The sequence below is a fragment of the Rhinolophus hipposideros genome (assembly GCF_964194185.1).
Source record: "Rhinolophus hipposideros genome assembly, chromosome: 3".
NCBI classification, from domain to species: Eukaryota; Metazoa; Chordata; class Mammalia; order Chiroptera; family Rhinolophidae; genus Rhinolophus; species Rhinolophus hipposideros.
Genome location: NC_138049.1, coordinates 47,943,401 through 47,961,682, shown reverse-complemented (window position 1 = coordinate 47,961,682; position 18,282 = coordinate 47,943,401). Strand labels below are relative to the sequence as shown.

The window sequence follows — 18,282 nt, the reverse complement described above, 5'->3', positions numbered from 1 at the left end:
GACCCTTTGGACATCCCCACACTCTCTCACATCATTATTCAATCAGTGATTGAACCAGCTCTTGGCTTTTGGATGTGTCTCCACTTCTCTCAGGCCCCGTCCTCTCAATATCGACTCTGGTACAGCACACTGACCTGGCGGAAGTTGTCATTCTTAAACTCTGCATCCTGTCTTTTCCTCTGGGGGAAGTCAAACTCAATGCTAAGCCTGAGGAGAACCCCAGGCTCTTTCTGTAGGACTTTAAGAGCTCAGGTCTGGGGCCCTGCTTGGAAAAGCAAAGAGTGAAGAAAAGCAAATCCTCCTCTAAAAATGTGCTTTTGCCGGAACTGCTTCTCAGTTAGGGGAATTTTCTGTAGGCTGGGAGCGCCGGACTGAGCTTTCTCCTCAAGTACAACATTTTGGTGAAGTCCATGTGTGATTATACCACTGTAACCACAAAGGAATTTACCACAGGAAGTGTCCCAGCTGCTGCCTATTAGCATTAGAACAAATTACACAAAGCAAATTGTTAGCAGACATGTTTCTGTAATATTTAACTGGTGGCAATAAATAAGAGCGAGTCTCTTTCAAGTAAATGCTAGATTTTCAAAAATCCAGCTTCCAATTTTCTGTGAAGGAATCATCATCGATTAGGATAAGTGTTGGAGAGAGGGACACCTTGTAAGCTGAGGCTCACAATGCTTTCCCCTAGTGGAACAGCCAGGAGTCGAGCCGAAGCTCAGGTGGCATCACGTGTGAGTGTCGTGGGGTGTTGCTGCTGGCGTGACATCACAAGATGGATGTCACCATCTTGTAATGTTTGTACTTCTGTACATCTGACCATCTACTGGATTCCCCTCTGGGGTTCTCAGCATTGTCTTCTCATGCCACAAGGAACAGGACACATGGCAAGACAACGGCAGAGCTCGGCAACTCTACTCAGTTCTTGGAGTTTGTTTATAACAAAAAAATAAACCACACCCACAGACAGATGTTTCACCCTTCTCCGTAACAAAAGATTGCAGTTTTTAAAAAATTGTCTACTCCTTCACAATCCCATGCCTTGTTATCTGAGATTTAAAAAAAAAAAAAAAAAGTGAGTCAAATCTCACTGTCTAACCCCACTGGCGAAGAGTTGAAGAAGTGTTCCATCAGAGCAAACATCAGACAGCGCTCATCTGCTCACACATATGAAAACCTGGCTATTTCTTTAGAAAAAACGCAGACTATTTCCATCTTTCAAGACCTTTTGGCAAGGACTAAAGTCGAGTCCTTAGTCACCTTTGGGCATTTCCAACTATCTTCAGAGATATGACAAAATTCTCCTATAACAGTCTCAAAAAATAATTTAAAAAATAGTTTTAATTTCTAAAAAGTAAGAAATATTCCATACAGGACATACATACAAAAATAGGTTATTGCAGCTTAAAGGGTTGGGACTGTTAGAAGAGGCACTCTTTTATTGTTTTCATAAGAAATTTATAGTTTGTCTTCCTTCCCTTACTGGTTTCCTTCTCAAGCAAACCAACCTTAGCTCAGTGTTCCTTCCCAATGCATTTTAATATATTTGGTTCTGAGGAGCTCTTCACTCCTTTTTCCTACTGACAGGAAAAAACGTTGGCAGCCCTGCTGAAGGGAAACGATGGGAGCTCCAGGTATCCTCTTGCGGGCACTAACCAAGGTGCTCGAGACGGCTGCTGCTGTCCCGCTGGGCTCCCTTGCTTGGCCTCTCTCCTCACTCAGATGGTGCCTTTGCTTGGCACATCCAGTCATCGCCTGGTGTGGCAGACTCAGAACCCCAGAACCGTCCCCCAGCTGCCTCCACGGTGTACCGTGCTGGCATTAGAGGGGCTACCTAGTAGTAGCAGCCTCGAGCAGGTTCTGCCTCTATAACAAAGCTGGGGAGGCCTAGTAAACCAAGCACATGTAACAGCTGACACACTCCCAGCCACTTCCTAAGGCTCTTCCAACCACAGTGTCAGGAAACACGCACACACACACACACATATCTTTTACCTGAGGTCTTCACAAAAGGAAAATGGGCTTTATAAAATATTTAAAATACCTTAGGCAATGGAATTGCCTCTGGAGTCTTAAAAAAGTTTAACAGATCAGGGTAATTGAAAATGTTTGGAACATGAATTCTCTCTTTCTCTCTCTCTCTCTCTCTCTCTCTCTCTCTCTCTCTCTCTCTCTCTAATTTGGAATTATGCAAAACGATAGCGTTATTCACCACAACCTGCAGCAAAGCCACTGCAATGGAATAACAAGTACCATATCTGTAGAAGATATGGTACATTCTGAGGAGAGTGACACACATGGCCTGACTCTTTCAAGTCTGTTTAGAGGAAATGGCCTGACACGTTTTACATTTGCTCAGCTATTTAGCTGCCTGATTTGACAAGATTTTTGAAAGGGGTGAAAATTAATTATAATTGCAGTATTGCTACAATAATTTGGTTGGCTAATTGCATTCCAGTGCAAAAACAGGCAAGGAAGAATTTCTTCCCCAGGTTATTCTCTGATACAGCATCATTCGTTTTAAGAGTAATGAGATTTTTTTTTTTAAGTCAAACCTTAAATATCATGGCTTCAACAATCTGTGCTGCTTCAAGCTGAATGAAAAATGAGGTATCACCTCTGTGGGAGCAGTTACACGTGAACACAGATCCAGGTTTCTCCTAGACTTGAGGTGGGAATATCTCTCCTCTGAAAACTACTCAAAGCATCTCTTTGACATTGCTTGGGATGATTTTAATTTGGGAACACCAGTGTTCAAGGTTTTGTAGTGAGGGAGGCGCTAGCGAGGGTGGTTGGGACATTTTAAAAGTCTCTAAATGAGGCATATGTTGATGGAAGAGGCACCACAAGTTTGAGGGTTAAGCAGGAACACTGGCTGAAAAACATGGGTGTGGGGTTTCTGGATCTGTTTTCACGTTGGCAGTTCTGAATACAGAAACTATCTGTGGCTTTTTGTGGGACAGTACCTGACTCCAGACCAGTAGTGAGCATTTACGGTTAACAAACTTTGAAGGACAATTTATCACTTCAAAATCTTGAAGATTCGGTCTCAAGGCCTGACTCAGGGTAGTTTTGTCAGGTGCCGAAACCAACAGACATCAAGCTCTCCCACGACCTGATAATTCAAGCTCAATTCAGTGAGCAGGTTTAGAAAGTTCTCCTCCTTCCCTTCTCCGTCACACTTTAAGTCCAGCCACCATTTGTGTGTCTAAAAACGATTTTGCTGTGATGTGCTTTCTTAAATACCACTCATCAAAGTGGGCCTGGCAGCATGGCATGGAATATTTCTTAAGATCTTCATTTAAGTTCTGACGGATGTAGAGAGGATCGATATGCAAATCTACCCAGGGCTTCCCTCAAGTTTGTACAGGTCATTTCCTGCACAAGAGCACCTGGTTGCGGGGTGTGGGGGCTGAAATCCCACCCCCCTCCACTCCCCAGCAGAGACCCCTGCTCAGGCTGCATCCCCAAGGTAGGTGTGCCTTTTCTAACTTGTATTTGGGCCAAGGGAGGTCCTGAGATTCTTTTTGATCCCTACCCTCCCAGAAATACCAAAGTCCAGTATTCATCTCCTCACCTCCAACATTATGGATGTTTTTTGAAGGAAGAGGATATGCCCATGGTAAAGGTGAATTCATTTTAAAGATACATTTTCTGTTCAGTGAGGGAGGAAGGAAAAAAGAGAGAAAGTAGAGGAATTAAAGAAGAATGGAGACGAGGTTGCCCTTCTGCCTAGTAAATTGTGATGCATCAGCCTTCCCTGGACACAGCTGCTAAGGGATAGAAAATCAATTTTTTTTCTCTTACTCCACGGTGAGGAAGGAAAACCTATTTTTATATGTAAATTAAATTAAACCCAATAATAGCATGTCTGTGTATTTGTTGAGACTAGAAAAATTAGCCACAGATACAACTACATAACCCAGCAATGTAACTAGAAATCAACACTCCCATTTCAAAGCTTTGCTGAGACACATACTTCTTCTTTGTCAAGACACCCATGGCTAAATGTCACTAAAACTCTTCAGTGTGCCAACACATTGACACCTCAGCAAAGATTCTGGAAGGGAAGGAACTCCAAAGCCCCATCTGGGAAGAACGTATTTTCAAATTCTTGCTTTTGCTGCTTGTGTATCTCAGTCAGTAATAATGATCAGATAGGAACTAGAACTTCTAGAAGACGGTTTCTACCCATTTACCTTTGGGAGGTAATTAGGTCTTCCCAAGTTGCAACCTGTGGTGTGGACTGTGGAATAAATTCCCTATATCTGTGAAGGCTAGATCTTGTTCACAGAAACCCTAACCCATCCACTGAGTACGGAATTATCAGGCTACAGCAGTGAGGGTCCTGAAATTTCATTAGCAGTCTGCCCTCTAGTGGGGCAACACAGTTTTTCTTCTCTTTCAGAGAGCAAAAGAATTCAAGTTTTCCAGATAGTGCAAGGTGAGGAGGCATTTGTCCTCAAAAGACAGCTTCCAGAGCTGAATCAAGCAAGGCTCACAATGATAGGTCCCAGGGTCAGAGTCAAAGACAGGTGGTGCTACGGTGGGCATCCCCACAAGACCTGCAGAGACAAAGGTCCTTCTTCTCACATCCATGGAACACTCCAGGCTTCTTCCTGGGTGATAGCATTCAGTTCCCCACTCTCTCATTGTAAGAATAGGACCCACTCTAAGGGCAACCAACTTATTAGGAATGTTTAAAATAATAGGCTTTTTTGTTGTTATTTTTTGCAAATCATTAACACAAAGGAGCCATTCAAAGGGGCCATGTTGAATTTTTTTTTAAAGGCAAAGATGCACGAGTTTTATAAAAAGACCAAGTCTTTGTGGCTGTTGTTTTTATGAAGAGAATCTATTTTGTGATGGTGGCTGGATGTTGGTAAGGCAGAAGATGATCTTGAGATCTGCTGTCTGGATTTTGCTTCTGTCTTTTAAAAACCTTCAGAACTTGGCCTGCTTCAGTTTGTCGATATGGTAGCAGAGTTTCAGTGCAGGTCCCAGTTTCAGGCCCAAGTATTTCATGATCATGTCACTCTTCAGCAACAAGAGAGCATTGCCATCAATCTCCTGGTGGAACAGGATCAGAGAAAAATAAAACCCAGAAGATGGTCAGAGTAATCAAATAAGGGCTGTGGTTAAAGTGTGGTCAGGAGATGAGGTAATGGAATATGGATTTACTTAGATACACGTTCTCTTAATCCCAAGGCAAGGTCTTCTTAAAAAGATAAAGCAAAAACACTTCTGGGTCATTTTAATATACTGGATCTTTCATATCCTTGCTCTCTCTTGATTGAAGGAATCAAACATAACCCCAGCTATGGTCCTAATATCCCCCATATGATGTTTATCTCCTCATCCAATCTAGGGCTAAAGGAGCAAGAAATGTGCAAGAACTGAATGTTTGTGCTTCCCACCAAATTCATATGTTGAAATCCTCACCTCCCATATGATGGTATTTGGAGGTGGAGACTTTGAGGGGTAATTAGGTCATGATGGTAGGGCCCTCATGAATGGGATTAGTGCCCTTATACAATGAAAAATGGCAGTCTGCAGCTGAGAAGGGGGCTCTCACCAGAAGCAGACCATGCTGGCACCCTGATATCAGATATCTAGCCTCTAGATCTGAGAAATAAATTGCTTTTGTTCATAAACCAGCTAGTCCATGGTACTTTGTTATAGCAGCCTAAAAGGACTAAGACAAAATGTCATCATTAGACCCTGAAACTAGTGGTTCCCTTTACATTCTAGGTGCTGGTATAAGGCCCTGACTTCTATCCATCACCCTAACCTCCTGTTTCTTTTCTTGGTAAGCTCACCTACCTTTGGCTGACTACCAGATTGCTAGTTACACTCTGTGTGTGTGTGGGGGGAGGGGTTTCAAGTGTTTTTTTTGTTTTTGTTTGTTTTTTGCCCAGTCAATAATGCTGTGTGGACAATAGTTTAATGGTTACCAGAGGGTAAGGGGGGGTGGGGGGTGGGAGATGAGGGTAAGGGGGATCAAATATATGGTGATGGAAGGAGAACTGACTCTGGGTGGTGAACACACAATGGGATTTATAGATGATGTAATACGGAATTGTACACCTGAAATTATGTAATTTCATTAACAATTGTCACCCCCAAAAATTAAAATAAAATAAAATAAATTGCAGGATTGAAAAAAAAATAATGCTGTGTGGCATAAACTAAATAATGCACATGCTTCATCCCAGGGTTTAACACAAAGAAACACAAAGGGGATGCCAATCCCTTGAGGTGCTGGCATTGCTCCCATTTGTCTCTGAAAATGGTAACCCACCAGAATACATGTTGAATTCATGAACCTAGTTAGACTGGGTTTCCTTATTCACCTATAATGTTACTTTCAGGTCACTAGAGACAAAGGGTAGAAATTTGGGGCACTCAGGTGGGGAAAAGAGGCATGATTACAGGACTCATACTATAACTGTGCGAGGGTCAGCAGCTCCTCTCATCTGTCTAGCCAGTCGCCATTCAGTACTGATAAAGCACCTACTCTGTGTCACTCACTCTCCATGTCTTGGGCGAAATGGCAGAGTGGACAAATCTCATCTGTGGGTCCTCCCAGGGGCCTTATTGCCAACTGTTCTTTCTTCACCCCACCCCTAGACATCCACTGTCTCCTACCACTGTGGAAGACAGCCCGCCACCTTCTACCCAGCTCTGTCTAAACATAACCCACTCTATGGTTCTTGCTCTTCAGGCCCCGTTGTTAGGTGAGGTCAATTATATCCCTAATAAAATGTGAGTGTCAGGTTAGACGAGGACCCTCCCCTGATCTGAGAGTATGATTTCTACACAAAATCACCAAATAAAACAAGATGGGAAGGAAAAATAACAGTAACTGAGGTAGGCAGAAGAATGCTTCTTCTCCTTCCCCCAATAGGTCCTAATCCTCCAAGCCTGTGAATATGTTAGGTTAACTGAAAAGGGGAATTCTGGTTGCAGACGAAATTAAGGCTGCTAATCCGCTGAATTTAGTAATAATAGGGAGAGTATACCGGATTATTTGGGGGAGAGGTCAATGTAATCAGAGAGGCCTTAAAAGTGGAAGAAGAAATCTAAAGAAAGAACTAAAGAGTCAGCAGTCTGAGAAGGACCCCATTTGATGTTATAGGTTTTGAGGATAAAGAGGGGGAGAGATACGTGCCAAGAAATAAAGGTGGACCGAGATGTTGGAAAAGGCAAGGAAACAAATTCTCCCCAGAGCCTCCAGAAACCCTGCCAGCACCTTGGCCCCCACCCAGTGAGAGCCCTCTCAGACGTCTGACCCATCCCACTGTAAGGTAATACATTTGTGTTGTTGTAAACCACGACGTTTGTGGTAACTGGTTGCAGGACCAATAAAAAACTGATATAATAAGCTTGGCAGGTAATTCTTATCTTTTTTTTCATTTACTGTCTTTATATATTTTTAGAATCGCCTAAATAATTATAAGAATGCCTGCTAACTGGAGGCTATCTACTAGCCAGGCACCATTCTGAAACGTTGTGTGCATTTCCTCATTTAATCCTCACACAGTTTAAGAATAGGCCTGGCATAGGGTATGTGTGCTATAAATATTTGTTGAATGCACAGACAAACGGATGGATGAGCAGGAAAACAGACACTCCTGTTAAAAGCCAAATGATGTAACAGATGGGACAAATATCCCTCAAAAAACAAAACCAAGTGGTGGTTGTGCTCGAAGAAGCCTGTGGTTCCAACCGGCTTCCCTTGAGTGGCGCTCCCAGAGCTTAGATCAGACCCACTCACCCTCCCCCTCCACAGTTCACAGCTCCCCGAACCTCACCCTCCTTCCATGCCTCCCCCAACCCTCCTATCCCTGCCTGTCCCCTCCCCCACCCCCCGCAGGCCCAACACATGCTTACATGCTTTCTGAAGAGCTCCACATGAGGCCCCAGAGCCTGCGGGTCGGCGTCTTTCACGAACCAGACCACATCCTCTACGGTCCAGGTGGAGGGGTTCCTGTTCCTTGGCCGCCTGGAGTCCTGCCCATCTGGAGAAGGGCTTGAGGCTGGATGGGTCAGCACAGAGAGGGAGACGGTTAGACAGCAGGATGAGGGTCTCAGTGCCTACCTCTGCTGCCTACTCTCACAGGCCCTCGAGTCCAAGGTGGTAGCCTGAGTGGCCTCCTGTGACATAGAAAGGCTGTGAGGGGCCGCACACTGCTTGTGACTGAATGTTCCCTTTCTCGTCTCCACCTTTACATGATACTTTTGCTTCTCTCTACAAGGCATTTACCCTTCCTCCTTTCCACAGAAGTTCCACCAGCCATCAAAGCCCAGGGAGACCCCTTCCCAGGCAGTTATTTCTGTGTCCTTCCTGCCATCTAGACGTCACCTTCCTTCATTTTTAACTCCCAAACCTTTGTTTGATGCTCTCTTAAGATGCTTTCCATAGTCCGCCTTGTATTACCATTATGCATGTACTCGTCTATAACCTCCAGTTAGATTTTACTTTCTGGAGGATAATCTTTTTCATCTCTCCCTAGCCTGTGCCCTCCACCTCCCGTTAATTCCATAAACATCTACTGAGCGTCTCTTCTGTACCAGGTCCTGGACAAAGTGTTTGGTGAAAAACGGGATCCTCGCATTACAGGGCCTTTATTCATTGCCTCCTCCGTGGCTCTAAGTAAATATATTTGTAAATATGGCCTCAATCATTGTAAAATAAATCAACGTACTTTGCAGAAACAGTATTAATAACTTATACAAAAGCCTTGTGTGGGTAATCCTTCATTTTATTCTCAGACCAGAAAAAAGTCTAAGCTCTGAACAATAAAACTGCTTGCCCACATTATAATCCTAAATTAGAAGTGGAGAAGCCTGCGCTTCCCTTTCCCTTCTTTAATCTCAGTGCAGTGGTTTTCTGCTGTCTCTTGTCCTCTTTGTAATGTGTTTGAGAAGTGGACAGTTTTCCATCAGTGCTGAGAAATGTACAGCATCACATTTCCGACTCTGTCCTAAATACATAATGGTTTGGTTGAGAATTGGATTTACTTGGAGATTTTCCCTGACTTTTCCTTGTTGGACCTGGAAGGGCCCCCTACGGTGGTTTGGCTGGGGACATTTTTCCAGGAAACTGTTCATGCCCCCTGGAGCCTTCTGAATGCTGGTGCATGCTTATTAGAGATGATTTCGCTACATTTAAAGACATCTGCACTCAACATGGGGACGAGCCTCATGGAAATCGCGTTCGCTTCTGTATCCCACCCATTGTAGCTTCTGCGTTAATCAGGGTGACAATAGATGCTCTGATTATAAAGGCTGGAAGTCTTCAGTGCCAAGGATGATTTTAGAGTGATGAGAGCAGAGGTCAAGTCTAATTTCCTGTATTTGGTAAGAAGGAAAAATACCAGACCGATTCACAGCCTCATCCATGGGAGCCTAAGTTCCTTCCAGCACAGTTGGGGGAACAACTTTCCAATAGGCCCAGACGTTGGGTGAGCAAGGGTGCGGTTTGTCTTTACAGAGGAGGCGTTCCAGGTGATGGCCATGGAGGGAAGGGTTCCACTCCTATGCCTCGTGCTTGCCGAGAGCATCTTTCACTTTTTCAGGTTGGAAAGCAGCCGCTAGGACTAGCTCGGGAAGCCTCTCTGAGGGGGCCTTTTAGTCATATAAGACAGACAGCAGCAAGCAGGAAGCCTCTCACACCTTGGGAGTTGCTCAAGATCCAAAGCACATAAACTTGCTCTAGAAGGAAGAGAAATGGAACTTTCCAGTGGCAGGTTTGTAAAGCCTTTGCAGTGATCTCTGCTCACAGAGATAATAAATACGCTAGCCCCCCTCCACCTGCGGTGAAGGTGTCAGGAAGACAGATGAGCCCAGTATCTGACAGTCAGGCCAGGCAGATGTGACTGGACATTGGTAAGATGTGATGGATGTGATAAAAATCTTGCTCCTAAAGCACAGAGCATGCAGAGTGTTTGCCAAATGCCTTTATGAAGGTGGCATTCTCCAGCCACAAAGTGGAGGACTTTGTGTATGGTCATGTCCATTTCCTGGGAGCTGCCAGAGACATGTGAAAAGTGAAACCCAGTTGTAAAGATAGTTTTTATCATTTCTTGCATTCCCCAGGAACGGAATGACTATGAGCCAGGTTTAAAGCAATCCCCAACGTTTTCACAGCACCGGGACTTGTACTGAGGTCTCTGAGTCTCTCTCTGTCTCACACATACCCACAAGCACATACATAATATCCTTTTGCACATTTGTAATTCAGAGAAAACTTTTTAGCTAATGATAAAGTCATATGAAGAATGGAATGAGCAATGAGCTGGAGGTCAGAAATCCCCACCAGCTATGTGAGCGTCTTTGTGCTTCCCGGGTGTGAAATAAGGGAGTTAGGAAGGCTCGCTACGGTCCCTTCCACCTATGACACAGTATGGTCCCTTCACACCACAGGCTGTCCTGTGCCACACTGAGGGAGTTAGCTGCTCACACTCCGAAAGCCTCGTCAGTGTGTCCATGTGTGAAGCCCACTGAAGAGTCAACAGCCAGGCTTCTGGCCTCTTTGTGGTCCTGATCATTCTCTATGGCCCCCACTTTCTTCATCTTGTTTCTCAAGAGTATTGTAAGATTCGAGTAAATATATGTATTAGTGCTGGAGCCTGACAAGAAGCCTCTTGCAGGGAAGCCTATCAGTGTCCAAAAGGGACCCCTCCATGTCCTTCTTCAGGCTGTCTGGAAATCCCCCTTGGTCCTCTCAACCTCTCCGGCAGCTGGAGCTGGGTTGGGAGGGAGACATAGGAGTGAAGGCAAGGGGAGGGTAGTGTTCTCAGCTCCTCCTGGTGACCTGCTCCCCAAAGAATGCACCCTTCCTGGAATCAAAGTCATATGCAGAGTATGTGAGGTACCCAGGCTAACCCACAATCTGGGCAACAGCAGGTAGTTTGAAACAGTGTGGTTTTTATTATTTCTATTGCAAGAATTTTTGAGACACTATAAGGTGAGGGAGATGGGAGCTAGGAGAGAGCCTGACCAATCGTGAGATTTTAATCAGAATTTTCTTTTATTCCTTCAAGACCCGCTGACACGCCTGTATGAAAAGAGGGGACGCCTCTGGAGAGAAGGAGACACCGCAAGCCTGAAGGGAGGCAAAGCTGGGCTGAATTCCTTTTCTGTCTCCACAGACACTGTAACCTCTGGGCAAACAATTTGATCTGTGCCAGGAAGCTTCCAGCCGTCCCTTCTCCTCACTACCCAGCCCAGCCAACTTCTGCTTCCCCTTTCAGCTGGTTCCACTATCACTTCTCCAGGAAGCCTTTCCTGACTCCCCAGAATAGGCTCAGTGACTCCCTCCCTAGCTGATTCTCTCATTGTATCCAATTGTGGAGCAATAGTCACAACTGTAATTAAGTTTGTGCAATTGTTAATATCTGTCTCTCTGGAATTTACACCATGTTGGAGAATAGAGCCCATATCTGTCTTGCTCACAGCTCCATCCTTATGCCTGAGAAGAGCCCCTGGCATATTGGGCTCAGTGAGTGTCTGCTGGCTAGGACTGACCAAAGTTGCTCTGCGTCTCAGCTGCCTCGCCTGTCAAACACCATGTGGTGAGGATTACGGGGGATGATGTAAATCATTAACAGTAAGAATTTATCAAAAGGTAGTGGTTATTCTTATTATTGCATGTCATTCCATATGGCCAATAGATTCATCTTACTAAACCTCGTGGCCATCAGCTCATTTCCCTGAGAAATGTCTGGTTTCCACAGACTAAAGCCCACTCTGCTTGACATGGACCCCAAATCTCCCAGAACAATTTCCTTCAGCATCCCTGCACAAACTCTTTTCTTTCCCCCAAATGGATAAGTCCCCCCCACACCTCTGCTCAGCCCACTGCCCTCACATAGAGCACTGTTCCCATTCTTTTTCTGACTGAATTGTCTCTACCACCCAAAGCCATACCCTATGGAAGCAAACTCCAACCCATGAAAGTATTTGGGTGGTAACAACAACATCAGGTTTACTTTGTTTCTTTATTCTGAAGCTTGGATCCAGCTCCGTTTGGGAATTCTAAGCATGTCCCGTTAAATGCAAGAGTCAGGAAGCTTTTCTTATCCGAAAACTCTTTATAGCGCTTAGTAATTATGTCTTGGATGAGTGACAGGAGAAAGCTCTCATATTTTCACCCGAGTATCAGCAAAAACCAGGGAAATGTGTCCTGTGAATACATTCCTCTGAATCCACTGGCAGAGGTGATAGGTACGATATATCAAGAGAGCAGGAGGCCAGGGTAAGTATTTACATGAGAGACAAGGCTGAGAAGTTTCTGGCTTCTGTGGTTTTAAACCATGCTGATTAGCACCATGGGGAGAAATCGATTTCTAGGTCCCTTCCAGGACTTATGACTTGGGTCAAACCCTCTAAAAGAGGTATAGTTCCTTAATACCGACTGCTTTCACTTGGGATGCAATTTCAGAGCTATACTGAGCAGTTCTTTTGGGAGGAAAAACTTACTAGCCCTCCCAGAGGCCCACAGCAGGCACCAGACTGGCAGCTAGCTAAGTGACAAATGGGTAAGGACGCCAGTGACTTTCTTTCCTTCCTTAATATACTGCTACTCAGTTCAGCATGGCTTATCTCCATGGTTTGCAAATGAGTTTCGCTGGGCAAAATTTTTTCAAGCAAAGCATATGTAGAACCCTACTCTGCACATGGAAAGAGGCCCTGGTTAAAGAGTCCTGTCAGCTCCCGTCCCCTAGAACGGCAGAGGGACCCCTTGAAGCCCACTGAGCATGGTTTGAAAATCCCTGGAGTCATTTTGAAAGCCAGGGTCTTTGGAGCCAGTTGAAGTCAAATCCTGACTTAACACTTGACTGACCATCTCTTGATCTTCACTTTCTTTATCTGTAAATTGAATATAATAATACCTACTCTGATAATATACACCTACTATAATAATAGATCCTACTACTAAGTCTAATATTATCTAATAGATTCTAATATTATCTACTATAATAATAGATTATAATATATAACATAATAAGTGATAGGAAATGTGTAGAAAGTATCTGGCCTATAGTAGGTGATCAATAAACAGCTATTTAGTACATGTCTCAAACAAGGAGGGTCCTTTCCTGGGGCTGCAGAAGATTCAAATATGAGTGAGAGTGGTTCCTACTATGGGACAGGAGGGAGGAAGTATTAGAGATGAGGAAATAAAAAGGCCAGAGGAGGAAATAGGAGAAAATGAACACATCTAATTGGAAGGTGTGGCTGAGACTGCCAGTTGACTACCCAGTATTTTTTTTGCTATTTCTTCCTTTGTAATAGAATCTCTGATTTCCAGCTGCCATCATGGTTGCTTAGAATTGAAACCATATTTCCCAGCTTTCCTTGCTGCTAGTGGCCATGTGACTAAATTCTGGGAAATGAGATGTAAGCAGAAACGGAAACCTCTTTCAGAGATGCTGGCACTGCCCTCTGTCCCCTTACTCTCCCCACCTCCTTCCTTCATCTTGATGCTGAGAATGTGCGTGGCTGGCTGACTCTTTCCAGTGTCTGTTGTTTCATTTAGCAGCCTGAAGAAGACATAGGTTAAAAGGAATTTTTGGAGTATTAAAGAGTTCATGCACCTATAAAGGGTGAGTAATTTCATTTTTCTTCAGTATGTCACAAAGGCTCAATAATGAATTTCAACTGTTATATCCTGCAGCAGCTTTATTCCAAGGAGGCTGGGTGGCTCTGTGATTTTGGACATCCCACAGCCCTAAGGGGTGGCTTATCAAGACAGCAGGAGGCCATGGTAAGTATGAACAACTCTAATTTTCAGGGCATCAGGCCTGAAATTCAGGGCATTAGGTCCTCACTAATATTTCTAAGTTGTAAAAGAGACAATCCATATTCAGGATACAGTTAATGGTTTGCTTGGAGTGGAGGGCAGAAGGCTCTGTTTCTCTGATCTCATCCAAGATTCTGAGAGGCAGAGGTCTTGAGCTATTGGGGCTCTCCAGGGTGCAACCAAACCTCCAACAGAGAGGGCTTTTCCAGAGATGGTTCCAAGCAAGAGTCTGGGCCTCCTGCTGGCAGATTACTGTGACAGCGGATCAGGGTCTAATTCCAGGAGAACAGGTCTGGGGTAGAGCTAACAATGAAGGACGGGAAGGTGGTTGAAGCTAGGATGGAAGGACATCCCAGGGCTCCACTGGAAGGAGACAGCAAGGGACTGATGGAGGGGAACATGTGGAGACCCCTCTGATGGGTCCTGGATTCCCCTCATCCAGGACACCAGATGGACTGGGATGGAGCAGACAATTCTCAGAGTGATACAAGTTCTCTCCAGCCAAATCGTGTCTTCCTTCTACCGCTTGAAATCTTACACTTAAGAAATAGGGCCTGAGATTTCACCAACTTGAATGGGGGAGAGAATAAACACCTCCTTCTTAAAAAGCGGCAACATTCTTAGAATTATGAGTCAATTCAATTAGCATGGTGTCTTGTAGTCACCACCCTGAGCAAATGGGAATTGGGTTGAGAAGAAGTTGAGAGAAAGAGAAATGTAAAAGGCAGAGGGACACCAGGATGAGGGTTTTGGCAACCAGGGACAACATGAGGGCATGAGGCACTGTGGGGGCAGGGGGCAAAGAGATAACGAATGTTTATTGAACACCTACTATATGCCAGGTGTTACGCTAACTCTGGGGATAAACCTAGGAAATAAATGCTGCCCCCTCGTTTAGTTTAAGATGCTGGTTTGTTTCAGATCTTGTTCCCTTCCCTTGTTCTTAGAAATCAGATGGAACAATGTCTCTCCCTTTTGAAAAATGGGTTCTGCTCACTCAAATCTTCTGCCTGGATGATGGTTCTGCATGACAATGTCAGGGAGTGGTCTGCAGGGTGCCTACATTTGACAAGAGCCCCCTAGCTGACAGCATCTGTGCCCGGCCCCTCAGAACTGCCTCTCTGTCGAGGGCCCCTGCTCACCTCTCCATTCTCAGCCTGCCGAGGCTTATCTGGGTTGGGTGAGACTCTTTGAGGAGAGTGTGCGGAGGACCTTGGATTGTACAAAACAGCTCATCGCTATGGCTTGTCAGGGCTATTGGTAGAGAGATCCAAGGCTCAGGACAGAACTGTGTCTTTTCAAAGAGCCTCTGGGAGGCTCTGGAGGGGCCAGGTGACACCTCCCTTCTTCCTTGGTCTGAGCCTCCTTTCTTCAGCAGTTCTCAGCTGTGGAGTTGATAGGCTGTGACCTGTTGAGGGGTGTGTTCACGTGATCTGTAACTCTAACAGTTACTGAGCTCTTAATATGTCCTAGGCCTTGTACTAAATACACATATGAATGTATTTAATTCTCCCAACAAACCTATAAAGTAGGTGCTGTAATTATTATTCCAACTTTACAGGTGAGGAAACTGAGAAGTTCAGACTTGCAAAAGGTCACCCAGAAAGTGGCCGATCCAGGATGCCAGCCCAGGTCGTCCAGCTCTGCAGTCCACGGGATTAGCCACTATGCTCTACAGCCTCTACTCATTAACAAAATACTAAAGCTTGAAAACGATTTTTCCAAAAAAAACCCAAAAGTCAGAATGGACACCAAGCTACCCTTAGAAGGACAGCACTTTTATGCATTGCATCCCAACAAACTGTCTAAAATGGGTGAGACAGAAGTGGCATTCCAGCCAGCACTGGGGGAATTTTGCTTAACTCTGGTTCTGCCCCAGGTATTTGTATCCTGCAGGTGTCACCCACTATGCAAGAGGAAATTCTACCAATGTACCGTTCTTCATTTTCCAGGCACAGAGCTGGCCCAGACCTCCCAGACTCTGGTGGAGTTCAGTGTGAGCTCCGGCTTCTAGGGAAGTGAGCGTGCTTTCCCTTCCTACCCACTAGGTGACTGGGGCACAGAGGCCTAGGGGATAGCAGAGTCACAGAATAGACACAGCAGGCTCCCTGAACTGGCAGTGGACCCACCAACTAGGAACACCCACCTTGGACTCTTGAGCAAAAAGTAAATGTCTATTGTATTTGAGCCACTGGACATTTTGGAAGAGTCTACTTACTCCTACAGCCTAGCCTGCTCTAAATATACACCATTTTCTTTGCTTATCGTCAAAGGCTGACGTTAGCTGTCTTCAGGAACAACACCATCCATGAGGGGGCTTGTGGAAACTTCTCATTTCCTATGTTCCCATGTTCAAATAGCCACCGTTCCCTCCTTCCCTTATATGCCGTGGTCCCAGGGCGTGGGCAGAGGAGGTTAAATCACAGGAAAGCCAGTGCATGCATTACGTTACCACATCTGTTTCCTTCAAGAGAGGTCCCGTTTCTCTTGGGGCTGGAGCCTGGGGGCCTCAGCCCAGGTGCCGAAGGGCCTCCAGAGGCCATGGGGCTGGTGCGGGGACCACCAGCGGTGCTGGCTGGGCCTCTGCCAAGGTGGCTGTCTCCAGAGTTCTGCCTCTTGCAGTACAGCGAGGAGGTGGGAGGCAAGGAGCCCCTGTGGCTAAAGGCGGAGGCAGAGGGGTCCTCGCTGTAGCGATTCATGCCCACAGGGCTCACCAGGCACTCCTCAGGGGTGACTGTTTTTGCTAAGCAAGAAGGCAGGGCAGAGAAGCAGAGATCAGAGAGCCGTTCAATGGGCTACCTGGTGGCAAACCTTCCCCAGCGTCATGGGGGCCAGTCTCTGTGGGGATGCAAGCTGAGGAGGAAAGGACCCTGTGGCATCATCCCAAGTAGCTCAACCTCTCAGCCAACGGAGACACCTGCCTCACCAACCAAGCATATTATAATAGACATTGGGACGGGCCCTCCGTATTTAGAGGGAAAAGTGAGTATGTTGGTTATTGATGACTTGGAAATAAAATGTACACACAGGTCTTTCTCCCTCCATGGCTCTGCCCCTCCCAGTCTCTGCCAGCTTGTCTGTACCTCCCTGCCTCCTCTTCTCTTGCCCACCATCATTGCCTCCCTCACCTGGCCGGGGATTCTTGGGAGAGTTCAAGCAGGAGTCACAATATCCCAGAGTTAGGAGAAATAACTTGGCCTGGGTGATGACACAGATGCAATTCTGCTTCCTCCCCAGGCTTTTAGTCCCCAAACGCACGAGAGCACTAACCTTCCACCCAAGCTAACAAACTGGAGATACAAATGCTAATCTGGATGGCCCTGTGGTCCTCCCCAAACGCTGCAGGTGAGATGAAGAGCCAACCTAAAGTGCAGGGGGGAGTAGAGGACCTGAAGAGTCGGCCAACTTCACCAACAGCTTGCCCCACCCCCCAAGTCAATCAGGAGTTTCTATGCTTTTAAAGGTTGATCTGACAGGCTGTTGAAGATACACAAAGGGCCAATACGTACATGAAAACATTTCCACATCACTAGTCATTGGGAGATGCAAATTAAAACCACAATGAAGTACTGTTTCACATTCACTAGAATAGCTATAATCAAAAAGTCATATAATAAATGTTGGTGATGCTATAGAGAAATTGGAATCCCTAGACACTGCTGGTGGGAATATAAAATGATGCATCCTCTTTGGAAAACAGTCTGGCTCTTCCTCAAATGAATAAAAATAGAGTTACCATATGACCCAGCAATTCCACTCCTAGGTATATACAAGAAAAATGGAAACATGTCCACACAAAATTTTGTACATGAATATTTACAGAAGCACTATTCATAATAGCCAAAAAGTGGAAACCATCCAAATGGCTATCAACTGATGAATGGATAAACAAAATGGGGTATACCTATACAATGGAATACTATTCAGGCATAAAAAGAAATGAAAGACTGATACTACTACAGCACGAATGAGCCTTGGAAATACTATGCTAAATGAAAGACAGCAGCCACAAAAGACTATATATTAAGTGATTCCATTTTAGGAAATGTCCAGGATACGCAAATCTGTAGAGAAAAAAAATGGATTAACGGTGGATTAAGGGGTAGAAGGTACCAGATAGAAGGTATATAGGTTTTGAGGAGCTGAAAACGTTCCACAATTGTGGTGATAGTTGTACATACCTGTGAACATATTAAAAACCATTGAATTGTACACTTTAAATGGGTGAGTTGTATGATATATGAATTGTATCTCAATAAAGCTGTTTTGAAAAGTTGTTGCAGAAACCCAGTGTTAGGTGAGAACATGTTCTCAAGAGTGTTGAACAGTCAAGTCTGAAAAACAGTGCTTTGGCCACTAGGACACAGGTAAGCTGAGCAGCCTAAGGCTATGCAAGCTCTATGTCTCGTGCTTTGTGGCTAGTGGAGTGCTGCAAGATGTCTTCAGGAATGGCTTCTATTGCATCTCTTCCC

At 45.1% G+C, this 18,282-nt stretch overlaps 1 protein-coding gene across 1 annotated transcript in view; it reads right to left on the bottom strand.

The window, feature by feature from the left end:
- Positions 1–1,325: 1,325 nt before the first annotated feature.
- SCML4 (Scm polycomb group protein like 4) overlaps positions 1,326–18,282 on the bottom strand; it is a 57,707-nt gene continuing 40,750 nt past the window's right edge. Inside the window, exons 5-7 of the mRNA XM_081036616.1 lie at positions 16,263–16,553; positions 7,894–8,039; positions 1,326–5,070 (exon numbers count right to left, since the gene is read on the bottom strand). Coding sequence (XP_080892742.1) covers positions 4,945–5,070; positions 7,894–8,039; positions 16,263–16,553 — 563 coding nt within the window. The 3' untranslated portion in view covers positions 1,326–4,944. The remainder of the gene's footprint in view (positions 5,071–7,893; positions 8,040–16,262; positions 16,554–18,282) is intronic.